Consider the following 24,474-nt stretch of genomic DNA (forward strand, 5'->3'; position numbering starts at 1 on the left):
AGTCATCCACACACCAGAAGAACACACAGAATAAACTTGGCACATTTTTCTACAGCATCTACTTTTGTGATGTTTAATAACTTGGTTTATTTTCACAAGCAAACATTAATTAAGGGAGCAAGGTGCATAATCTTCATGAGTATTGTGAAGTGGAGGGATTTCACTATCCTCTCCTGAAAGGATATTTTGGTGGCAGCGTTTGAGAGGCAGCCTACTGTGAGGTGCAAACTATGCTGTGGGATTTTGCGTAAATCTTACCCAGTCTCCTCTTATAGGCATTGAACACACAAGCTTACTTGAGCACCAACTTTCCTCTCTCTTTTACTGCTCATAACAAACATACACCTTTTCATTACTATTAAATAGCAGAGTTAAGTTTTAAACCAAAACCCTAATTGTTTTAATTATTTGAAGTCACCTTCATCTTGTCCACGTGGCTAGCAAAATAAAAGAGAATAATTGAGAACTTCTATGGAGACATGGATTCCTAACACAACTCCAACAATTCATACAGCCTTGTCCCATAATCTCTCAGCTTCTCAATTTCCCCATCCGTACAACCAGGATGCTATCATTACCCCTTAGAGAGTTCTTTTTCTCCCCCAGCTTCAGGATATAATTGACATATAATATTGTATAAGGTTAAGGTATATAATGTAATGAACTGATATATGTATTTGTTGTGAAATGATTACCGCAATAAATTTAGTTCACACTCAGCACCTAAAAATAGTTTTATTTTTGTGTGTGTGATGAAAAGTTTTAAGATCTATTCTCTTAGCAAATTTCAGTAACAGTACCATTAAGTATAGTCACCGTACTGTATAGTACATCCCCCAAACCTACCCATCTTATAACTGCAAGTCTGTACCACTTTCACCCATTTTCCCCACCCCCTGCCTCTGGCAACCACCAAACTGTTCTCTGTACCTGTAAGTTTGTTCTTCTAGATTCCACACGTAAGTAATATTCTACAGAATTTGTCTTTTGCTATCTGACTTATTTCATTTAGCATAATGGTATCAGGATTCATCCATGTTGAAGAAAATGGCAAGGTTTCCTTCCCTGTTATACCTGAATAATATTCTATTGTATATATACATAACACTTTGTTTTATACATTCACCTGTCGATAGACACTTAGGTAGTTTCCATGTTTTGGCAACTGTAAATAATGCTGCAATGAACATCAGGGGTGCAGATATCACTTTAAGCAGTGATTTCATTTCCCTCAAATATATATCCAGAAGCAGAATTGCTGGATCACATAGTAGTTCTTTTTTTAATTTTTTGAGGAACCTTCATACTATTTTCCACAGTGGCTGTCCTCACGGGATGAATCCTTATGGGAATCCAATGAGATAACGTACAAACTTGCCATTGTCAAAAAGTGAAAACAACCTAAACTCTAACAACCTAACTAATAAATGGAAGAGGAAAATATGGTATGTCCTTACCATGAATTACTCAGCTAAAAAAAGAATGAGGTACTACTGTATGTTATAACGTAGAAAACATGGTAAATGAAAGGAGCCAGACACAAAAGATCACATATTATAGTTCCATGTATATGAAATATCCAGAACATGTAATACCTAGACAGAAAGCAGACCACTAGTGGCTAGGGACTGGGGAGAAGTGGGAGGGAATAAAGCATAACTGATTAGTAAATGCAAGGTTTCCTTTTAGGGTGATGAAAATCTGGAACTAGATAGAGGTGATGGTTACACAATGTGAATATACTAAATGCCACTGCTTATACACTTCAAAATGGCTAATGGTTTATTTTACAATTTGTGAATTTTATCTCAATTTAAAAAAAAATGTACTTGACACACAGCAACATTCAATGAGTAGTAGCAATTATTATTATATCTGTTACTCATTTCCACCATATTGACTCTAGTCACCATGTTAGTTCAACAAATCTGCCATCTCTACCATGATATAGAGCACGTACTCCACCGATCCCACAGAGCTCTGGAACCCTAAAAGCATCCCATAACATATATTTGCTAAGACTGTCAAAGTTCTGCTGGGAGTTTTACAGCATGGGATAGTGCAGAATCACATAAGCCCTCTCACAGACCAGGTGCTATACACATCCAAGGATGCCCTTCAGCATTCAGTGTAAAAGTGATCAGATGTGAGAAGCATTATTCTAGGTAAAAGAAGCGAGACACAAAAGTCTATACACTGTATAATTCCACTTTTATGGTATTCTAGGGATACAAATCAGATTAGTGGTTTCTGGTGGCTGGTGGGGAGAATTTATTGCAAAAGGGTATCAGAGAACTATTTTGGGGTACTGGGAATGTTCTATATTTTGACAATGGTGGTAGTTCACCATATATATTTGTCAAAACTCACTAAAATATATATTTTGAAGGGGTGGCTTTTACTGTAAATGCATTTTATCTCAATTAATCTGATATCAATCTTTACCTCGGCTAATTAAAACAAAAGTACATATCTTAATTTAAAAATACTTTATTACTAGAAATGCTAACCATCACCTAAGCCTTCCGTGAGCTGTAATCTTTTTGCAACAGTAACATCAAAAATCACTGATCACAGACAACAAATATATTAATAATGAAAAAGTCTGAAATGTGAGAATTACCAAAATGTGACACAGAGACAAAAGCTGTTGGAAAAATGGCACCAACAGACTTGTTCAACACAGGGCTGCCATATTCACTTTGCAAAAAAATAAAAAAATAAAAAGCACTCTCTGCAACTCACAATAAAGCAAAGCACAATAAAATAAGGTAGGCCTGTAATGATTTTTTAATCTTCATACGACTGATACGAGACTTTAAAAATGTAGCAACCATATAAATGAATGAATGGTATGGAAAAGCATGTAAAAGGAATGCTTCTGTGTGAAATGCTTTTAGACAGGTGTATTTGATTCATACATGAAATTGCTTAACATGCTTATTAATGACAAGAACCAATGAGCTACATTATGTGGAGAGAAACCTGATAATTTTTACCCCACATTCCTAGTTAACAGGTCAACATTAGAGGTTTAAACTATAGTTGACTTCTCTATTCTTCCTACTGTTCACTGAGTAACTAACGACTGGGTAGAAAATTATCACACTGCAGGCTTCACTCTGCTCTACAAGTCTCATAATCCATCAACATGTCTACTGTAGAAATACAGCTCCATGGAGCTCTCTAGGAAGCCCACCAGGAGAAATTCATACTTCCCGTGGTATCGAGAAGGATGGTGGTTCTCCTACAAAATTTCCTTATTTTTATCTCCTGAACATAGTGCAGTGAGTAAAGGGTAAGTTTTTTCCCATTTTTAACTAGTTGGCAGAACACTTACAGTAAAATTTCCACCTGATTTAACAGGTATATAGACCATTACATTAGCTTTTTTTTTTTTTTACTGCATTCCCGTGACCACTTTGTTTCAGCTTCAGGTTTTCCCCACCTTGACATGACACACGGACCACATACGCACCAGTCACCCAGGACTCCCCAGGCCAAGCACTTTGGCTCAAACAGGTCAGTCAACCTAACCAGGATTTCCTGGTTCAGCTTCCACCCCACAGGATAAAGAACTCTTCATTTCCCTCCAGAGTAATTTCTCCCTGCTAGCTGGCATTCCCTTCCTGAATTCTCCCTCCCCACTCCCTACCTGCCACTTCTCAGAACTGTCTTTTGCCCCACATTCTAATTATGCTAGCTTGGTGTATGTTACATATTATTGTCCAGTGTTTAAAATCCTATCACGAACATGGCTGGATATAAAATATTCAAATATTTAAACACAGACAGTGATATCTGACATTACAATATGACATCACAATATGAGGAAATTAAGTTTAGAGATTGTTTCACCATTCTTAATACAACTCAGCTGATAGTAAGATGAAAATAAATGTACCCTGACACACTACACACTGAGCTCCATGCCTAAAGCATGAGTTAGGCATGAAGGCAGAGGATGTATCACTGGACTTCTTCATTTTTGTATGGCTTAGGGGGCCCCTTAAAATTGATTATTTATAATCAAGGATATTTTATTTATTAGCCCTTTCAAAACCAGGCATTTTAAATGGTATTTTCAGGCCATCATGCAAATGAATGCTTAAGGGAATAATGTATTTATCATTGTGAGAGCTGATAAAAAGTACATTTTCCTAATTCCAAGAAGAGGTATGAGAACAGGTCAATTTAGAATCTGTTTATAAAATTAAAATGACTTATTATTTACTGTTATTCTTCTAGTGTCTTGACAGTGATTCACAATCTCTTTTGGACCAAACCCTCTTAACGGATTTGATCACAGCTTCCCAGAAATCCACATATATGCCCAATTTTGAATAAAATTTCAGAAAGTCTTGCCTGCATCCCACTACAGACCCTGTGTCCACCTCCTGGAACCAAGGATCCCTGCAAATCAGGCTAAGACACTGTTCCACAAGCATAAACTCAAGATGACTAGTCATTTAAACACATACACATGCATGCACACCACACACCAAAATAAACTGCCTCCAAAAATCTGAACTAAATTAATCCTTTGTAATAATGATTCACCCGTTCGTTTTTACTGTGTTGCTTTTTTAATAAGTCAAAATGAAAACACTTGTTACAAGTAAATACAAGGACCTAAAAGAACCAACATATTCACTTCTACTATACTGTCATTTCAAACAAAATTCCTGCTATTCATTCACACTTCTAAAATCTGCTACACGATATCCTAACTCACATATTCCTTTTCCAGTAACCAAACTTTTGACCACAGTTAAATCACTTCAATTTTTGAAAAATAATAGCACTTTATTCACAATAAGACACCAATGGAACATAGTCCTTCACAAAAAATTTAAGCCGCTTGCAATTTACTTTAATCCGTATCTTGCTTAATTTAATAGAACAGTAAAGATATCGTCTTATTTCTAAAATAGATGGGATTTAGACATTCTTAAAACTGAAAACCTTCAAAACTGTCATTCATGGTTTAACACCATACCTCCATTCAATTGTATCAAATCAAAAATTAGAAAGAATGCAGAGGCATTAGAGGCGAACATAACATATAAAAACTGCAACAATTCACTTGGGATTTTTTATTACATTTATGCCTACATAATATTGAAAAAACCTGTATAAATGACAAAGCAGCTGAAGGGCAAAATCAAACTCCTAGCTTTATTAGATGCAGGACTAACGTCTTTCAGATAAAATATTTGTAGGTGCCACAGTCAATCAAGATTTCAATAGAAACCAAAGATGAAAGCATTCATGCATAAAAGGCAAGTGCGATAATTATGATGTGCAGACAAGATAATGGAAAATATCCGAGGCTGCTCTTCATTTTATGTATCAAGTGCTGCCCTGACCTAGACATCCTATAATGCTCCATCACATTTACTGCATTATTTTATCATTTTAATTATTTAGCAGAATTCAATTAATTTGGCTGGTATCCGGTCAGTGGATAGAAATCTTCCACTGCCTTACAGAGTCTCTTCCCTGAGTCATTTCTCAAAATAATGCTGCAAAAAGTTTTGAATAAATATGCAATTGAGTTCTTATTCAACCTTCAAGTTTATCTTTTACTGATTAAACAAATGGCATCCATTTTCCTGGAATGGCATTTTCAGACAGTTTATGTCAAAATGTTCACAGTTTACAGCAAAATTTTAGCATGACTCCATACTGTAAAGTTCACATAAGCTCCATTTTAAAATTTCTCTGCCAGTGAAGTGAACAGAAATTGGTGGAATAATTATCACATAGAAGAGGATAGTTCGGCATATAGATTTAGCACAAAGTTCATTGCCTGTGTATTTAAGGATTATGATAATCATTCTCTAAGCTGTGCTTTAATCTATTATCCAGAATCAGGATTCATCCACCTTAATATTCATGAAAATAGTCCCTAACAAAGATTCAAGATTACAATTACATTGCTATTATTACTATAATGTATTACATTATAAAAACACTATGGCTTTACAGTTATTAGCCTGACAAAATTATAATAATGCTTCTTACAGATGTGATACTCTAACTGTTCCTTCTAATACTCTTCCATAATTTGAAGGAAAGTAACTTTTAGATGTCATTAACAATTTCTATTCAGAACTCTCAACTCAAAGAATGGGGTTTCTCAATGACCCCATTTCATCATTAAATGAAAGCATACATAATACAGGGACAAAATCCCTCTCCTACTGGAAGGCAAACCTAACATACCAATGAATTGTAGATCAGCACCTGACAAAAAGAGGCAAAGTCCACTGAAGACTCAATTCTGAATAAAGGCGGAGTATCTTATCTTACTTGTCACTCAGCAGAACTCCCCTTTCCCCTGGAAATACATCATGACCAGCCTACATCTTCCTTGGTAAGGGTGGCTAGCAAAACAGAAGATAAGGGCGACAAGAGATGAATGTGATTCTCCTCCCTTGCATAAGAAGATGAGAGCAAGGCTGCCTGGAGTAGCTTTAAGACACAGAAGAAAAGCAGAAGGTGCTCTCCGTAGATACAAGTGGACAGAGAGTGAAAACAGGGACAAGAGTTGCCAGAAGAATTATTCAGTCTGGCCCTTAAGAAAATGGACAGAGTCAAGGGAGGCACAAATGGATGAAGTCAGTCAAAACGCACAGTATTCCAGTTAAAAGATAAATAAGTGTTAGAAATGTAATATACAACATGATAAATATAATTAACATTGCTGTATGTTATATATGAAAGCCGTTAAGAGAGTAAATCCTAAAAGTTTTTATCATAAGGAAAATTTGTTTTCTATTTATTTTTATATCTATGTGAGATGATGAATGTTCCCTAAACTTACTGTAGTAATCATTTTATATTATGTACATAAGTCAAATCATTATGCTGAACACTGTAAACTTACAATGTGCTATACATCAATTGTATCTCAGTAAAACTCTAAGAAGGAAAAAAAAAAAAGATGGACAAAGTCATAAAAAAAATAAAAATTCAAGTTCCAGTTAAGCATGTTTAATTTTAAGAGTCTAAGAAGGTATACAACATCACGCTCACCCAGTTACCTTCATACTTCCTTAAGTGCACTCTTAGGCCCAGGGGCCAAACAAGAGTCAGAAGGAGAGTTAACACAATCCTTTAGTGAAATGATACAACAACATGAGAATCACTCATAAAACATCTACAGCCTGAGATGCAGCATCAATACTCTTTGGAATTTATCTCAAGGGTGCAACTAAAAGAAGGGAAAATATTATTGGCACAGTGATGTTAAGTACATTATATAAAAGAGAAAAAAATTGGAAGTAACCAAAATAGGTTAAGTGCAATCACTTGACAAAATATTAACCACCCAGCTAAAATAATCATGAAGATTATGCAATAGGGAAAATATGCATGCAAAACCTTACATTTAAGAGCCATTAAACTGAAAATTTTTAAACTGACAAAGTGACATTCTGTACTGTAAAAATACCTCAAAAACATATCTATCTGAAGAGAAACAAAGCAAGTTTACCTTGAGCTAGTCTTTCCAGTCGTTTTCCATGTTCCGGGGGTATTGCATACCTAAAATTTTAAACACAAATAAAATTTTGTTTTTATAATTGTTCAGCTAGTATCCCAAGGATATCTATTCCTAAATAATGTCATGTAAAAATAAAAAAATCAGTCCTAAATTCCACTTAGATGAACTAAGTAGAGATTAGAAAACCAAACACAGAGCCATATCCCTTGGACACTAACAGAAGAAAAATAACTTACATCACCTATTTCAATGCTCCAGCTCACCATTCCAACCACATTTTACAGATTAGGGAACAAAGGCCCAAGGCCAGTAAACTGCTTGGACAAGGGAGCACCTGGACAAGGGAGCACAGAGACTAGAACCTCCCTCACAAAACTCACAGCACCCCACCAATCCACGGCTATTTTTGGTTGTATTTTTTTTTGTTTCATGGTTGGTTAGTTTCATCTTTGTTTTTAAGCAAACCTGGGAGTTGTTTTGTTTTGTTTTGTTTTGAAAAGAAAAAAAAACTTTTAAAATGTTTTTATTGACAACAGAATAGAATACAAAATTATTATACCAACACTTACATCTCTACCAAACCTTTCTAAGAACATTATACTTTTCAAACAGATTTTAAATAAAAATTTACTAGCCATAAAAAAGCAGCTTTTATTTATTTCATGATTATGTCACTTTTTAAATCTTGATTATAGAAAAAGAATTGTTCACCCTTGGAGAGCAGAAATATTCATGTCTAGTTCCTGGTGTTTTCAAAAGTGAAATACTTTAATTTATTTATTATGAGCTTACCAACAAACTTTAAAACAATAATCTGAAGTTAAATGATCATTTTCTGTTTTAAATAAAAATATTTTATTATCCAGACTTACATTTGTTGTTTACTAGCTCAACATATATTAAGTACAAGTTACTTTTTTTACTAAAATAACTTTTCTCATTTTACTTAACTCTACACTTGGTTGCATTTAATGCCACTGATAACATATGCAAAACTTAATTGGATCCAATGTAACTAGGCAATTCTCTAAAAAGAAAATTCAACCATATATCCTATTGCTTAAGGCACTGTTAATGAAATTATTCCAACTGAATTGGGAAGATAAAATTTTAGCATAACTAAATGACAATCACCCAATACATATTTCTACACTGGCCACTTCTTACCAGTTTTTGGTCCCTGGCTTACATCATCTAATATACCCAGAAAAGGAAATATACACCCACACGCACCCTAGGCAAGCATACATGCAAACACATGCACACGTATGCACACACAGAGGCATGCACACACATAATGGATACATGCTTGCCCATAAAGGGTTGGACATGGAGATATTTATATACTCAGATTCACTTTTCTTTAAAAAATGGCATCAAAGTTAAAGCTCATTAATCTGAAATTCAACCATCTGTCCACAGAAAATCTAAGTATAAGTAAATTTAAATATATTATAAACATAAATATAAAGATCAAAAATATCCTTGACATAGTCTTTCAATTGGTCCTCATAACTCTATACAACAAAATCACATAGCCAACGCTTAGTAAAGACATCTCCTGAAAGAGTTCTAGTAAAACTTCTCTGGAGGCTAATTATCAGAAAGGTTTTTTTTCCCATACATTACACATGTAACAAAAATTCTTTTAATAGGACACATGACTTATATTAAGGCACTGAATGTACCTCCTCAATGCAGCTTGGCCTTTAGGTTACTAAGGTGTAACTGACCATTACGGATGGGCTCCCCACTTTTCTGCTGTACCCTTCCAAACCCCCCTCCATGGTGTGCTAAAGTCATCTCTGCAAACTACACATCTGATCATGACCAAGCCCTTGGCCCTCAGTGACTGATTTACCTGAAGAACAGAGGTAGAAGGCCTTTGCAATCCTGACACCTCTTCAGTTGCATCTACTGACCAATGTTCCAACCAAATCCTGCTCTTTGGCTTTCCCAAACCACCAGAAGCCCCTTTCAGTGCTTTTGTTACTTCATTCCTCCACTACTTTCCATTCGCTAGTTCTGGGCTTTATACACCCTTACGATCCCTGTCTAGCCAACAAAAACCTCCACTTCTTTTTCTAAGCTCAAACTGAGTCACTCCCAGGGAGAGCTCCACGCTCCTCCTTTTGTTGTATCAACCACCATGGTACTCAGAATTTAACTTTTTTTACTTTTCTGCCTCCCTGCTCCCCTCTCCTGCTCCTGAGGGGCAAGGACCGGTGTCTTTCTCCTAAAAAAAAGCAGTAGCAAAGCAGATACTCAGAAAGCGTTTGTTGACTTTTGTAGCTTTCAAATGATGAATCATGTTCCTGACCCTCCAGGATTGAAGTTGTATAGGAGAGAAAGGATAAAGGAAAAAGAAAAAATCATGACAGTGGGAAAGTGAAAGAACAGGTAAGAAGTTATATAATTCAGTACCTCATTTCCTGACTACAGGTTCAGACTTTCATACTGAGGATCGACTGCTACCAGCCTCAGCTTCTTAATCCGTTCAAATGTCTAATTCAATCAAAGCCTTCTCTCTCCGGGACTCTCTGTTTTTACAGTGGTCTCCCCATTTTGCCTTGCCTTCTCTTCATTCCCCCTGTATCTTACTCAGGGTTCTAATGCACAGAATGTCCAGGGACTGCGAAGGACAAAGTGTGTGCAAGGTAGAAGGGCAGGACTGGGCACTTAATTCCTACCTAATGGCATGGCAGAAAATAATTTCCCAATATAACTGCCCTAAAAATTTAGCTACTATGAACCTAACAGCCAGCATAGAAAAACACCACTTAATTTCTTTATTTTAAAAAACAAGTAATAAATACAAGTCAACCAGAAAAAGGTTCCAATCTCATAAGAATGTTAATATTTTTCATCTAAACAATTTGAAAAAAATCAATATAAGCCACTATGAGAATATAGCTAAAAAAGATGCCCTGAATGAGAGTAAATCAGAGATGGGAGGAAAATCCTTAAAAAATCTGAATCATGTGCTTTTAAGAAGTTTGAATCCCTGCTACTCTGATAACATTCAAGGTTTTGTTAATTTCTGTTTGACATACTAATACTTCATGGAAAAATTAAGCAATTTTCAACAATTTTTTGAAATAATATTGTAAAAATACTGCTTGCCTGCCCACTCATCTGACCCTTTCCCACTGGCATTTAGACATGATTATCTCTTCTGTCTCAAAAAAAATACCGTTTCTGAGTCCATCCTGCTACCACCCATCTACTTTCTTTTCTTCCCTTTACACACATTATTTCCAGCACCTGCCACATTTTTTATCCCATTCACCCTGGGGTCCACTGCAATCTGGGTAATAATTCCATCACACTCTACATGACTTACTGGAGAAAGGTTGCCATGCTGGTTAGTCTTTACCTTCCTTGTCCTCTCTGGAATTTTTTTACTATTTCCTTCACTCACTCACTTCTCTTGAGTTTCATGATACAACTCCTTTCCAGTGGTTTTCTACCTTCAGCTCTTGCCAAACCTACATTCTGGCTGCCTGACATTCCCCAGGGCTCCACGCTTTAGTGCTTCCACATTTTTCCCTAAGGGAACCACCTTGCCTGAAGGCTTCAAGATCATCCATATGTTGCTAAACCATATCTCCATTCCATGAGTGTCTCCGGAGCTCTACACTTCGAAAACCAACCAGCTACTGAACAAACTCATTTGGCAGCTCTCAAACCCAATCTGTCCAAAGCTTAAGCCTCCATCACTTTCTTGATAGACTTGCTTCTTTTACAGAATTTCTCATCTAACTGCCCAGAAAAATGGTAGTTGTCTGTGGTTGTACTTGCCTATCTAATCAACCACCAAGTTTTGTGTTCCACCTTTTACCTGTACAAGAGAAATCCCATGAACCTGTCTACATTTCTCTATCCCAACTGCCACTACCTTCGTCCAGGCCACCATTCTGTCACACACGTCACTACTGAAGCCTCTTAGCTAGTATCTAGCCTTACCCTCTCTAGTCCATGCAGCCAGTCAGTTCCTGTCACTTCCTTCCCCTGTTTAAAATCTATCTAGAAGGAAGAAATGGTACTAAGTAGAGGCAAGCTGGAGGGCCCATATGCATAGGGGTTTATTATAGAGAATTAGTGCCCTTGGTCAGAGAAGTCCTAGTTCTAGGGCTCTGATCACCTCCCAGATGTTTCTATGAAAATCACTTCCCATCACTCCAGAAGACTCACAACATACACAGGACCAAATTCGTGATTTCCCCCTTCAAGTTAGTTGGTTATCTCTCCTAGCTTCCCCATTTCAGTTGAGAACTCCATTTTTCCGTAGCTCCCCCCCAATACTAGAACGATCAGTCTCCTCTTTAATTTCTCATCCTTTCTGCCCCTTATTGCCAGTCACAAGTCCTATCCACTCTACATCCAAGAAACCTCATATCCACCTCCCTGCAGCACCACCTCAATTTCAACTTTGATCTGCCCCAGCTAGATTATTATCATAACTGAACTGCCCATTTCTCCTTGGGCAGCCACAGACCTCATATCACTATCATAGGATTAAAACCTTTATTCCTTACTGCTTGATTTTCAGGAACACCCCTCCTCCTGCATGCATGCGCCCACACACACACACACACACACATACAATTTAGTCATAGCCACAAGCATCAGCAGCCCACTCTCCACAGTCTGGACTATGAATCATTCTATCCCTCTCAGAGCCTTTGATCTCCCTCCTCACCACAAACAGCCCCTCCTTTCCACTTCAAATCCCAACCTACAAAGCCCTGCTCCAATTCTACCTCCTCCTTGAAGCTTTCTTTGACCATTAGAACCCTTAGCAATATTACTCCTTTTCTTCCTGCCAGAGCCCTTCTCTTGTATTTCTCATGTAGCATTTATCATCTACTGCTTTCTACAGCAAGCTGCTGTTTGGTGTGCATACGTCACTTTCACCGGATAGGTAGGCACTGAGCTCTGTGAGGGAAAGAATGCCTACCACCCCCCCGGAAATTTTCACACAAATTATCCTTTTTAATCCACCTTTTACAGTGAGTGTCTGCTTCATAGTCAGGCACTCACTCTATTATGTGCCACCACTGCTCAGCTATGTGGCTAAAAAAATTCTTAATTCTCTGAGGATATAAATGTGTCTCATACTTCTCTGTGTCCTCTGAAAACCACCAAATAAGATGCCTACCATTGTACACCCTCAAGTACATACTGGTTTGCTGAAATTACTAATTGTTCATATAACCTTCAGGACAGTGTTTTTGTTTCAGATATAATGAATATTGCAAATAGTTTTGCTAACATTAAGAAACTATGAAAAATCTAGTTTAAAGGCCAAGGAAAACAGAATAATCCATCTAAGTCAGTTTGGGGTGGTTTACTCAAAGAAAAGACCTGAAATGATGTTATCCTAAAATGATGATAGGGTAATACAAACACTATCTTTAACTGAACAATATCAGGCTGCCATTTCAAACTGTCAGTAGGTAAAGCTGTGTTTTTCAATATGTAGTAGATCCATTTCTCTGATTCAGGCTTTCTCTATGAACTGGTCTGTGTATTCCTCACTCAAGATACGTTCAGTCCATCAGTCCATAAGAAGTGTTTACCGGCACTACTCATAGGATAACTCCTATTTCTCAGATCACCTCTCAAGGTCTCTCTAACTTCTTTTGGGAGCCCTGGGGCTGTCTAAGCACAATGTGTTTAGAAACTAATGTTCTCAGCTGCCCCCCTATCCAGACCTCTGTCACTGTGCTTTCTGACACAGGCTGCTGCAGGGGTCCCCCTGTCAGTCTCACTAACAGGTGCTCCTGGCACCTCCCGCTGGCACACCTTCCACCTGCCCTGTGACACTGAGGGCACTCTTACCAAACCCGGGGCCACAGAGGGGAGATCCCCTTCCAGGTCCAGGCTGTGCTCAAGCAGGTCAGTCCTGAAATAGCACTGCCCTCTATGCCCTTCTCTTAACTGAGGTTGTGAGTGAAGCAGCCCTTTCCTGCTTTTGTATATTTCCTCTTCTCGTTGTTGTTTTACCCAGTCATCTCTCACAAAGATTCAGGCACACATCCCCATAGACAGCTTTCTGAGGGACAACAACTCTAAACTGACCTTCCCCTCCTTTACTGGCATAAGCATGTGTGTCTGACTTGCTCTCATTAGTTACTAAAGTGAAAAGAGTAACTGACCAATAAACATGATTATATAACTCATCACAGCTACCATTTATTGAATACTTATAATACATCAAGCTTTGTGCTGTGATCCTATGATACTACTACTAACACTTCCATTTTACTGATAAGGGAACCAAGACTTAGAGGGACTAATTTACCTGAGCAAGCTGGGTAACAGAGTCGCCATCCAATCCCAGACCCGTCTGACTCCAAAGTTCAAGATGTGCTCTCCAGTCCCATATTCCATCCCTGTCTCCTCATCAGTCACATGAAGATGCCAAAGGGAAGGAAGCGACAGGGGCTACCAAGCCTGTCCCTCCCATGAACATACCCACACCCTTCACAGTGATCACTGCAATCCTTGCAAGGTGATCCAACTTTTGGGAGAAGAAATTTTCTGTCTGCTAACAGGCTAAAGTTCCAATATTTATACAGAATACTTCCCCTAGTTATCCTTCTTACACTTATCCGCTTTTAAAACACACAATTGAAAGAAGAAAAAAAGTCACCAGCCTTTGAAAATAAAGTTATCACATATAACAGGCAAATGACAATGGCATTTTAAATCAAAAGTAAATACAAAGAACAAAGCCATGAAACAACTATTTAAAACTTTTCTTTGGTTCTTGTTACAAAAACTTCATGAATCAAAAAGTAAAGTGCCTCATGAAAAAATCCTCAGTATCACTAACTACCAGTGAAATGCAAATCAAAACTACAATGAGGTACCACTTCGCACCAGTCAGAATGGCCATCATTAAGAAGTCCACAAATGATAAATGCTGGAGAGGATGTGGAGAAAAAGAACCCTCCTACACTGCTGGTGGGAATGTAGTTTGATGCAGCCATTATGGAAAACAGTATGGAGATGCCTCAAAAAACTAAAAATAGATGTACCATATGATCCAGCAATCTCACTCCTGGGCATATATCCAGAGGGAACTCTAATTCAAAAAGATGCATCCACTCCAATGTTCACAGCAGCACTATATACAATAGCCAAGACATGGAAGCAACCTAAATGTCCATCAACAGAAGACTGGATAAAGAAGTTGTGGTATATTTATACAATGGAGTACTACTCAGCCATAAAAAAGAATAAAATAATGCCATTTACAACAACATGGATGGACCTGGAGATTTTCATTCTAAGTGAAGTAAGCCAGAAAGAAAAAGAAAAGTACCATATGATATCACTCATATGTGAAATCTAAAAAAAGGAAAGAAGAAAAAAGAGGACACTAATGAACTCAACTACAAAACAGAAACAGACTCACAGACACAGTAAACAATCTTACAGTTACTGGGGGAAATGGGGTGGGAAGGGATAAATTTGGGAATTTGAGATTTGCAAATGATAACCACTATATATAAAAATAGATAAAAAGCAAATTTCTTCTACATAGCACAGAGAACAATATTAAATATCTTTTAATAACCTTTAATGAAAGAGAATATGAAGACAAACATATGTACTTATATGCATGACTGTGACATTGTACTATACACCAGAAACTGACACATTATAACTGATTATCTTTCAACTAAAAAAAAAAGTAAAGTGCCTATACTATACTTTGTAAAACTCAATATTCCTGAAGTAGTTAATTTACAATATACTTTTTAATCAAAGCATATTCCTAATTGTGTCAAAAAGAAGGCTGAACAACTATAGATTCTGCATGTGTGATCATGCTACAATGTCACATTACTGATGATGTTAACAAGTTTTAACATTTGTCCACTTACGTACGAAATTTGTAGATACTGACAGGTATATACAGAATAGATAAACAAGATTATACTGTATAGCATAGGGAAATATAAACAAGATTTTGTGGTAGCTCATGGTGAAAAAGAATGCGACTGAATATATGTATGTTCATGTATAACCGAAAAATTGTGCTCTACACTGGAAATTGACACAACATTGTGAACTGACTATAACTCAATTTAAAAAATTTGTCCACTTATTAAAGTTTAAGCATTAATATTTTATATTATGAACTCTCATTAGCTAGCTGTGGAAAACTGAACACTGCTTACTTCATTTTCAGTTCTTAAATATAGATGAAAGTGAGAAACAGAAAGTGTGACTGTAAGGCGTGCCCTGGTAAGCGCCCAGCCACCCTTCTGGATAAGGCCTCTCTCTCTGCCTTCACCGAATAGAGGTTCCTTGCCCTCACCAAGGGTCTCGTTCCGTCCCCAGAGATCATGCTCCCTGGAGATGGAGAGGAGGGTGGCCCGTATGCCATGAATGGCCTGTGCCTGAATATTAAGGCCTGGTCTTCCTGCCTCCATCTCGGGCAATTCTGAAGGACCTTCCCAGGTCCAGAGGTGCCTGTGAGATGCACCCAGGGCTCGACAGCAGTTTAACCTTCCCTTCTGCTTAGTCCTGCCTTCCTCCCTCCCTACAGCTGCTGTTTCCAGGGCACTGTGCAAGACACCTCCAGCACACAGATCTGAGTCTCCAAGCTGGCTTCCCAAGCAACACAAGCTAACAAACAATTACAACAGTCATGCTTGGAATGAAGTGTCACTTAAGCATCAATCATGAAAGTAAAAGCTGAGCATCTCTAACTACGCTGGAAAGTGAGCTGAGGCCCTACAAGGACACCAGGTAAAAAGCCAGCGCTTAGCCTCATCCTTATATAAGCCATTTGTGGCCCATTTCGTGACAGAACAATTAGACGAGAAAAAAGGAGTCTAGCAGCCACATCTCTAGACAATCATAAGCGAGGCAACTGCAGCAAGAAAAAAGGTATTAGAAATTATTAGTTGGTATTACCTACAGACAAGACAAAAGAAATCTTTACTTCTTAGCATTGACCTCTCCAAAATACTCAACAGATAACACATTCAGTAGTAACGTGACTTTCTGAGTACTAGATGATCAAATGACCAATTTCTGTTTTCTGCAGCATCCCCCAGGGCCCCAGGGTTTCCTGAAGGTACCTCTAGGAAGGAGCTGATGAGGGGGCAGGTCCAACCATGCACACATCAGCCACATCAGCTCTGCCTTTATTTTCAATCTTATATATTAAGCTTCTAAAGAAATTTCCATTTATGGAAAGTTTGAGAACCTCTGTGCTAGGCCAATGTTTTCCAAAGTGAGGACCCATCACAAAAATATTTTTTCTGGTTTATGCATGAGTATTCTGTGTAAGGTTTGGATTCCCATGTTAGATTCATATTCCAATAAAATTTTGCTAAAAACAAGTGTTCTGCTACTGCTGGGGTACTAAAAGATGTATTTCTAAACTGTAAGTGTCATGAAGAGCATTTTGTCTTGTTCACCATCATATCACTGGCAACAAGCCCAGTACCTGACAGGTGGGTGGCTCAATAAATAATTAAATAACAAACAGGAAAAAAACAACAAGCAAAACCAAAAGTCACCAAACACAGATGCAATGTTTTACAGGATAAAGCATTAATAAAAAAGAAAAAAATGCCATTTCAAGAAGAATCAAAAATATAATAACTTTAAAAATTGATAATTAATAAAAAGACTGCCATAAGAAGCTATCTGTCCATATCAAATATTTTCCAAAGCCAATATTTTCCCAATGAAAAACAATCTTACCTTATATGGAAATCTTCAGTGGACAGTATCCTTTCCAAGTGATCATTTATTCAAAGGATAATTACACCACCCATGAATAAGACAAAGTAGCTTAAAGAATTCCACTACAATTGGCTTACAAAGTTCTACCACAATTAACTCCAACAAAGTATTGAAGCATTTTCAAGGAGATTTCCTGTGACTGACGCTCAATCTTCAAGAGAAAACTATCTAACATAGCTACTTTACAGCTGGAAAACGCTTTGAAAATTGAGATGCTTTCAAAAGTGCACATTACACAAAACAACCAAGGTACCCAAAGATAACTCAAGCAACATGCAAAATTAAAAAGGTACACAGCATTAAATTTAAAAAAGTATTCACTTATATGTGGAATCTTAAAAAAAAAAGAAAAAGAAAGAAAGAAAGAAAACAACACCACCAAATTCACAGGAAAAGAGATCAGATTTGTAGCTACCAGAGGCAGACGGTGGGTAAAGGAGGAACTAGAGGAAAGTGGTCAGAAGGTACAACTCTCCAGTTTCAAGATAAATAAGTACTAGGGATGTAGTGAACAACATGATGACTATAGCCAACACCACTGTATAATAGACAGGAAAACTTAATGTTAAGACAGTCAATCCTAAGATTTCTTATCACAAGAAGAATTTTTTTCCTTTTCCTTTTTCTTTTTACTTTATCTACATGAGAAGATGAATATGAGCTGAACCTACTGTGGCAATTACTTCACAATATATATAAATCAAATCATCTCACTATATGCTTTAAATTTATACAGTGATGTCTATCAATACTCCTCAATAAAACTCAGGGAAAGGAGATAAACAAGAATCTACTATACAGCACAAGGAACTATATTCAATATATAATAACCTATAATGGAAGAGAATCTGAAAAAGAATATTTACATAAAACTGAATCACGTTGCTGTACACCTAAAACTAACACAATATTGTAAGTCAATTATACTTCAATAAAAATAATTTTATTTAAATGGGGGGAAAAAAACAGTAAATGGCTGTATGTTTCTGCCAATGCTTAACATTCCCTAAATGATGTTAATCTTCTCATAGGTAGGCAGAGAGATAATTTACAGGAGCTAAAGATGACGAAGGCAACCCAACTAACTCAAGCCCTTGTTGATGCATGTGCCTTCCCAAAGATTTTTTTTTTAACCACACTTCAAGGAAGACTGTTAAATGGGCTTTTTTGTCTCTGGTCAGAAAACCATTTCAGAGATTATACTATAACTGGATGCTAAGTCCTCTCAGATATATATGTTATAAAATAACATTCTAGAAGCTTTATGCATAAATCCTCAAATGAAGAAACCACTTGTGGAGTCCCTACAAATAATCAGTCATTTGGAGGAAGGGAAGAAGGGCTGGGCTCACAACAAACTGGCTATATTAAATTTGGAGAGTACTGTCTGTGGATATCTCTTAGGCAAGCTATCAAATCTGGGGTTATCACTGACAATTAAAATTAAGTAGAGTGTCTAAAAGTTTCTAACAAACAGTTTTTTGTAACTTGTAAAAATTTCCTATACATTAGGCCAATTCTATACAAGCATCACACAGGATACATAACTATATTATTTTATAGGCTAATTTCATAGTATTTACCCATAAGAAACCAGAGAGTATTATAAGATTAATAAAGACTGAAAGAAGCATGATGTTGTACATATATGATATACAAGTTAGCAAAGCCCAAAAAATCCTGTTTCAATAATTAAACAGATTTATGAATCTGTGGTGGTGCCTTACCCCACAAAGGTGCTACGGTGCTGCCCTCAAGATTCCTTGAGGAAATAAGATCAAAATACACAAATCAATGATACAAGAGTTCTAAGAGAATAAGACATAATAAATTGATAAAACTGACTATTAATAGCCAGTTATCAAACTTCTAAAATTTTTAATCAAATACTTGAACATTCATTTGGAAATTTTATTTGACTTTTTATTTGTAGAAGACATTGGGTTTTATCCCCCTTGGGCAACATAATTCAGGTAATAGCACTGTCCTTCTTTTGAGGAACCATCTCCCCCAAACACAAACTTGTAATTCTAAGGGGGGCTGCCATTCTTTATGCTTCTGCCCCAACAACCACAAAGGCAAGCCCGTGACCCAAGCCAGGACAATAATACCTTCCTACCCTTGGCCTCAGTGAATTATGCAAGAGATTGGCACAGACTCCAAGCCTGGAAAAATCCATGCACCCTCCCAGATGGGGCAGCTTTCCTTTCTGGTGATACAGGGAAGAATATATGGCCCAGGGAGAAAAATGAAGACAATACACAAAGAGAATTGGGGCCCAGGATCCAACACACCCTGGCAACTTCCAAGGGTTCTAGATGTTTCTGACCATTCACTTAAATTCTCCTTTTCGGCTAAGCTGGTTCCCAGTGAGTTTATATTTCAAGAAGCCAAGACAAACTCAGCAAAACATTCTCAATCCAGAGGAATCCAATGAAGACATTATTTTTTAAATGGATTAAAACAGATTCCAAATAACATGAGGAAATGCATGAAAATTAATTTCAAAGTAAAAACTGGTTGGTCCACAATACTGGAAGACTAAGGAGGACTGTGTTGTAGCCTTCAGAAGCTGGGCTTGTCCCCATCCTAGTAGCTCTTATCTGACAGGTTTGACAGACAAGGCACTCTTATCTCTTGACAGGGACAGACTAGCATTTTCCAAAGCTTCACTTGAGGGGACCAAATGTAAATAGATGTCTAATTGAAGAATCACCACCCATTCCCCAGAGGAAGACAAAATCCTCAAGGTAAAACTCGTTCTTTCTAAAATGGGGGATTTTATTTCTAATTTCAAGTAGATTTCCAAAGGATATCTAAAGAAAAAATCTGAAGCAAATAAAGTTGGCCCAGTGACTTCTTCTACTCTCACCTCCAATGGTGTCCCCATCTGAATGACTGCTATCAATTATCACAGATTGGAGTCTAGCCACATTTCACCGTTCTGAAAATCTTCTCTCTTATGCCACAGTTTTGTCCCAAAATATGAGGCTGGTTTCTCTTTTGGTTCTGCAGAAAATCTCATTAAAATAGAGTTTATGGTGTAAAACAGAAAGACAGAAACACTTTCTTCTTGCCTATTCCTTCACCGTTACTTTTTTCTTTTGTTGCTAAGTCTATGGGAAGAATCAGACAAATAAGAGTTAAAATCCCAGCTGCAAGACTCACTAATCACTAGATAAAGCACGTAAGGTTCTAAGTCAGTCTCAGAGCCCTCAGTTTAAAAACAGGGCAAAAAAACCCACCTACCTGGAAAATCCCTCGTGTGGATTACCTGAGATGATTTTCTAAAGTGATAAGCACTTTTTCTGGCACACATAAAAGGATCAGACGAAATGAAATGGAGTCACCAAAGATAAAGAACACACTTCACCTTTCCAGTAAAGCCCTACTCCTTGGAAAGTAAGCAAAGAATGAACATATTTGAGGTCACAGAAGGAACATTTATAAATCCATTTGCAAGCCTACCTATGGAAGTGCAACCTAAAATTAATTAATTAATTAATTATTTAAAAGCTGCTTTCCTATATGCTCAAGTCAAAGAATAATTTTTATGAAACAAATATTAAATACTATGCATTTTCTACAAAGTGCTACCTAAACAGCAAGATTAAATAATTTGACAAGGAGGAAAAATATGGAGGAAAAAAGATAAGCTAGACAACATAATCTGTGAACTACTGTATCTGCCACAGTAATTTGCAAAGCTAACAGTAATAATATTTGTTTTCCATGAACTACACAGTAAATAAATTTGCATTAACCTTCTGATTTTTCCCTAAGAGTTATGGATTTGATTCAGTAATTTTTTTTCTTTTTCATTTGAAGGTTTCTGTGATTCATTCTTGCAGGTGGTGGTGGTGGCTTTATGTGAAAGAGTGGCAACAAGGAAATAAGCATCCTGAAGGAATTTATAAGGCCTGCTATGCTTATCGGGGGTATCAAAAGTATTTAATTAATATAAGTTTAGAGTTCCTGTTTGAGAATCCAAAGTTACCAATCAGTTAGTGAAAAGGCATTCCATATCATCACTTCAGGGAAGAGCGAGATTTACTTTCAATATCAAAAACACTAAACCTCACTGATGCTTTCTTTAAGGAACTCTGTGCCAAGCAGGGATCTCTGGACATGTGTGTGTTGTGTTTATCTCCAAGACAGGCTCAGGTCTAAGTAAAATGTGATCCATTTGATCAATAAAAATTTTTGCTTCCCATTATCATTGTATTCTCTTCCTACAAATATAGGTAGCAACTGAGTACAAAATTATTTTGGAGAGTATATTTCCAATTTTTTTTAACTTTTTAAAAATAATATTATCTAAAAATATAACCTGAATATGCCTAAAACTGATCAGAATTTCTGCAGTTAATTTTATAAATATATCAATTAAAAAGTACTTATAAAAGTCTGTTTTTCTTATTTAGAAGTCAAATTTTTCAAGGAAGAGTAATTAAAACCAGAAACAAACCACTGTTAATTCCAAGAACATTTTTTCTGTACAAACTATCAGAAGGGTACATACAGCTTTTACCATTATCCAGTTAGTCTTAACATTTGCAATTAGAATACATTAATGAGTCTAAACTTAATAGATAGATAAGTAAACAAGTAGGAGCTAGTAACACATGTTGCTAATTCAATGTATCGTTAAATATTATCAAGCTGTCCACTCCTAAAAGTAATGTTTTGCTCTAGGTGTTTCAGGGAAAAAAATGTCATTAAGGAATTCCTTCAGTAAGACTGCTCATTTAACAATTATTTACTGAGTGTCCATTCTGCATCAAGCTCATGCCACTGAGGGTGTCAGGCACTGGAGACATGCTAGTGAACCAGACAGTGAAGGTCCCCCTCTCTGGGAGCTCACATTTTAAGAAAAAAGATGTGCATTAAATATGCTCAGATCAAGTCAATAACAAATAACTGAATTTGTTCTCTTAAAAAGACAGACTTGAATTCTAAAATTCAACGATAATCAATATTTATTTAAAAATAAACAGCTCCTCCTCTACCCTAGGAAGAAAGGAAAAAGAAAAAGAGCAAGGGGTAGGGGCAAGACGGGAGGGAGTGAAGGAATGAAAGGCAGTGGGGAGAGATGAAGGGACAAGCTGACTCAGACACCCAATGGGTCCAGCTTGACCCTGCTTGTAGCTGATCCCAACTACACACACTGCAAAATATTCTTTTTGCTTAAATTGGGTTTCTGTCATTTAGAACAAAGAATCCTTATTAATGTAAGATCATAAGGTCTTAAGTATGACATGCAATATGTATTTATTAAATAAATGTATGAAATGTTAGCATCTATTGAGCTCTTACGGTATGTTGTGAGCTGTGTCATATGCTCTGTGTACAGTATTTTATTTAATCCACACAACTACCTCACAAGGTGGGCACCAAAACATGTGAGTGCTTTCAGAGAGGAAATGGAGACAGGGGGTTTATATACTAATTGTCCTGGGTGATATACTCAGTGAAAAGCAATGCCAGAACTCAAAACACAAAACTCTGGTGCAAAAATCTATGCTCTTAAACATTACACAGCACTGAACAAATCAGTCTGAAGAAAAAGCACTGAACTAACTGTATATACATACTGAATGCTCTGACACTTCTTACTGTAACATTTAACAAAATCACACAGCTTACTGAATAAAATTTAGCCAAGTCCAAACTTAGCCCATCCTTAACTTTTCTAAAAACATCTAGGAGAATCTTCTTTCCTGGTTTTAGAGTTCTTCAGAGCTTAAGACATGTCCTTTTAACTACCTCTCTCATTCTCTACAGAGTAAATCTGAAAGTATCTTACTGTGTTTGGACACAAGCTAAGAACGAAAGATTCAAGGCACCATCTAAATTCTATATCCCCCAGCAATTAACCACTATCACACACGATGCTTGGAAAAGGAAAATTATATTTTGCTTATCTTTGAAACTCCTATTCTATCATAGAGAGACACATCATGTCAAGTTCAGGTTTTGAGTAATTACTGTGACCAAAAAATTATTTATTTTTATAAGGTTATCAAGACAATAATAATTTTAGTTATTTATATAGTTCCTTATGGTTTATACAAAGCACTTTTATATACAGTATATCCCTGGACTGCTCCCCGACCCCAGCTTTCCTATAAGTAGACAGTGAATAAATCACACCTCTGTCTGGCAGTTAAAGAAACTCATGATGAAAGGAGTATAGTGATTTGCCCTAAGTCATTCAGCTGGTAAGCGACAGATTAGGATTTTAAAACACGTCTTCTGGCTCCAAAGTAAATATTAATTCCAAGAAAATAAATACATTACCACTGACCACCAAAGCAGTTTTCTCTCTGCCTACTTCAAGCATTCTTTTTTCCTTAAACCTTCCTGCCAGAAATGTTTAAATAAATCATTAGCTCCTCTAAAGTCTCTTCGGTACGAACCTGTGTTCACAAAATTGGCAAAATCTGCTAAATGTTGTGCCCAGAAAAGGATATTTCACGGCTTCTACCTAGAGCTAGGGATACCTGCAGCTACTCAGAAGTCTCTGGAAACTCAGTGTTCTTAATAGCTACATTTGAGACAAGAATCTTTATAAAACATTTTATAAATTATCTTGTGTGGCCCTGAACAGATTAATCCCAAATAATTTAACACTCTCCTGATTCAAAATGAGAATTATTTACAGAGAATCAATGCTATAGCCAGGCCCTGTGGCAAGTGTTGATGATTCAAAGGCAAATACAGCCCGGACATCAAAGCAGACATAGAAAAGGGGCAAGGGTGGTCAAAACCACTTGAAAGGTGCAAAAATAGATGGCTAAGGTGGGGCAACGCATGGTCCAGAAAGCCTCCAAGCAAAAATCTAAGAGCAGAGGAGAGCAGCGTAGTCATGGAAATAAGGAGAGAGTCTTGGGCAACAACTGTACCCAGAACCTGGTGTCTGAGGATAGAACTGAAGAAGAGGAGGAAGTTGAAATTGAACACCAGCCTCTGAGACCAGAGAGGAGGAAGACACCCTGACAAGGGCAGAGGTCAAGCATGAGAGAGGGCACCCCTGAAGGAGAGTAAAGGAAACTCAACAAGGAGAGAACACCAGAAAAGGAAACCAGCACACATGCCCACACAGACAGAACCTTACATCACCTCATCATCCTCTCATTTTGCAGGGCAGGTAAAAACAGTTATGGTTCTGATCACAAATTATAGAA

General features: G+C 37.0%; 1 protein-coding gene across 4 annotated transcripts in view; it reads right to left on the reverse strand.

The window, feature by feature from the left end:
- Nucleotides 1-24,474, reverse strand: part of KDM4C (lysine demethylase 4C) — a 360,071-nt gene that overhangs the window by 244,664 nt on the left and 90,933 nt on the right. For all 4 annotated transcript variants that reach the window (XR_012071960.1, XM_031676953.2, XM_015242581.3 and 1 more), the window contains one exon: nucleotides 7,502-7,551. Coding sequence is in view for 3 of the 4 variants with exons in the window: in XM_031676953.2 (XP_031532813.2) it covers nucleotides 7,502-7,551 (50 nt within the window). In the remaining variant the exon portion in view is untranslated. The remainder of the gene's footprint in view (nucleotides 1-7,501; nucleotides 7,552-24,474) is intronic.

The sequence above is a fragment of the Vicugna pacos genome, chromosome 4, assembly GCF_048564905.1.
Source record: "Vicugna pacos chromosome 4, VicPac4, whole genome shotgun sequence".
NCBI lineage: Eukaryota > Metazoa > Chordata > Mammalia > Artiodactyla > Camelidae > Vicugna > Vicugna pacos.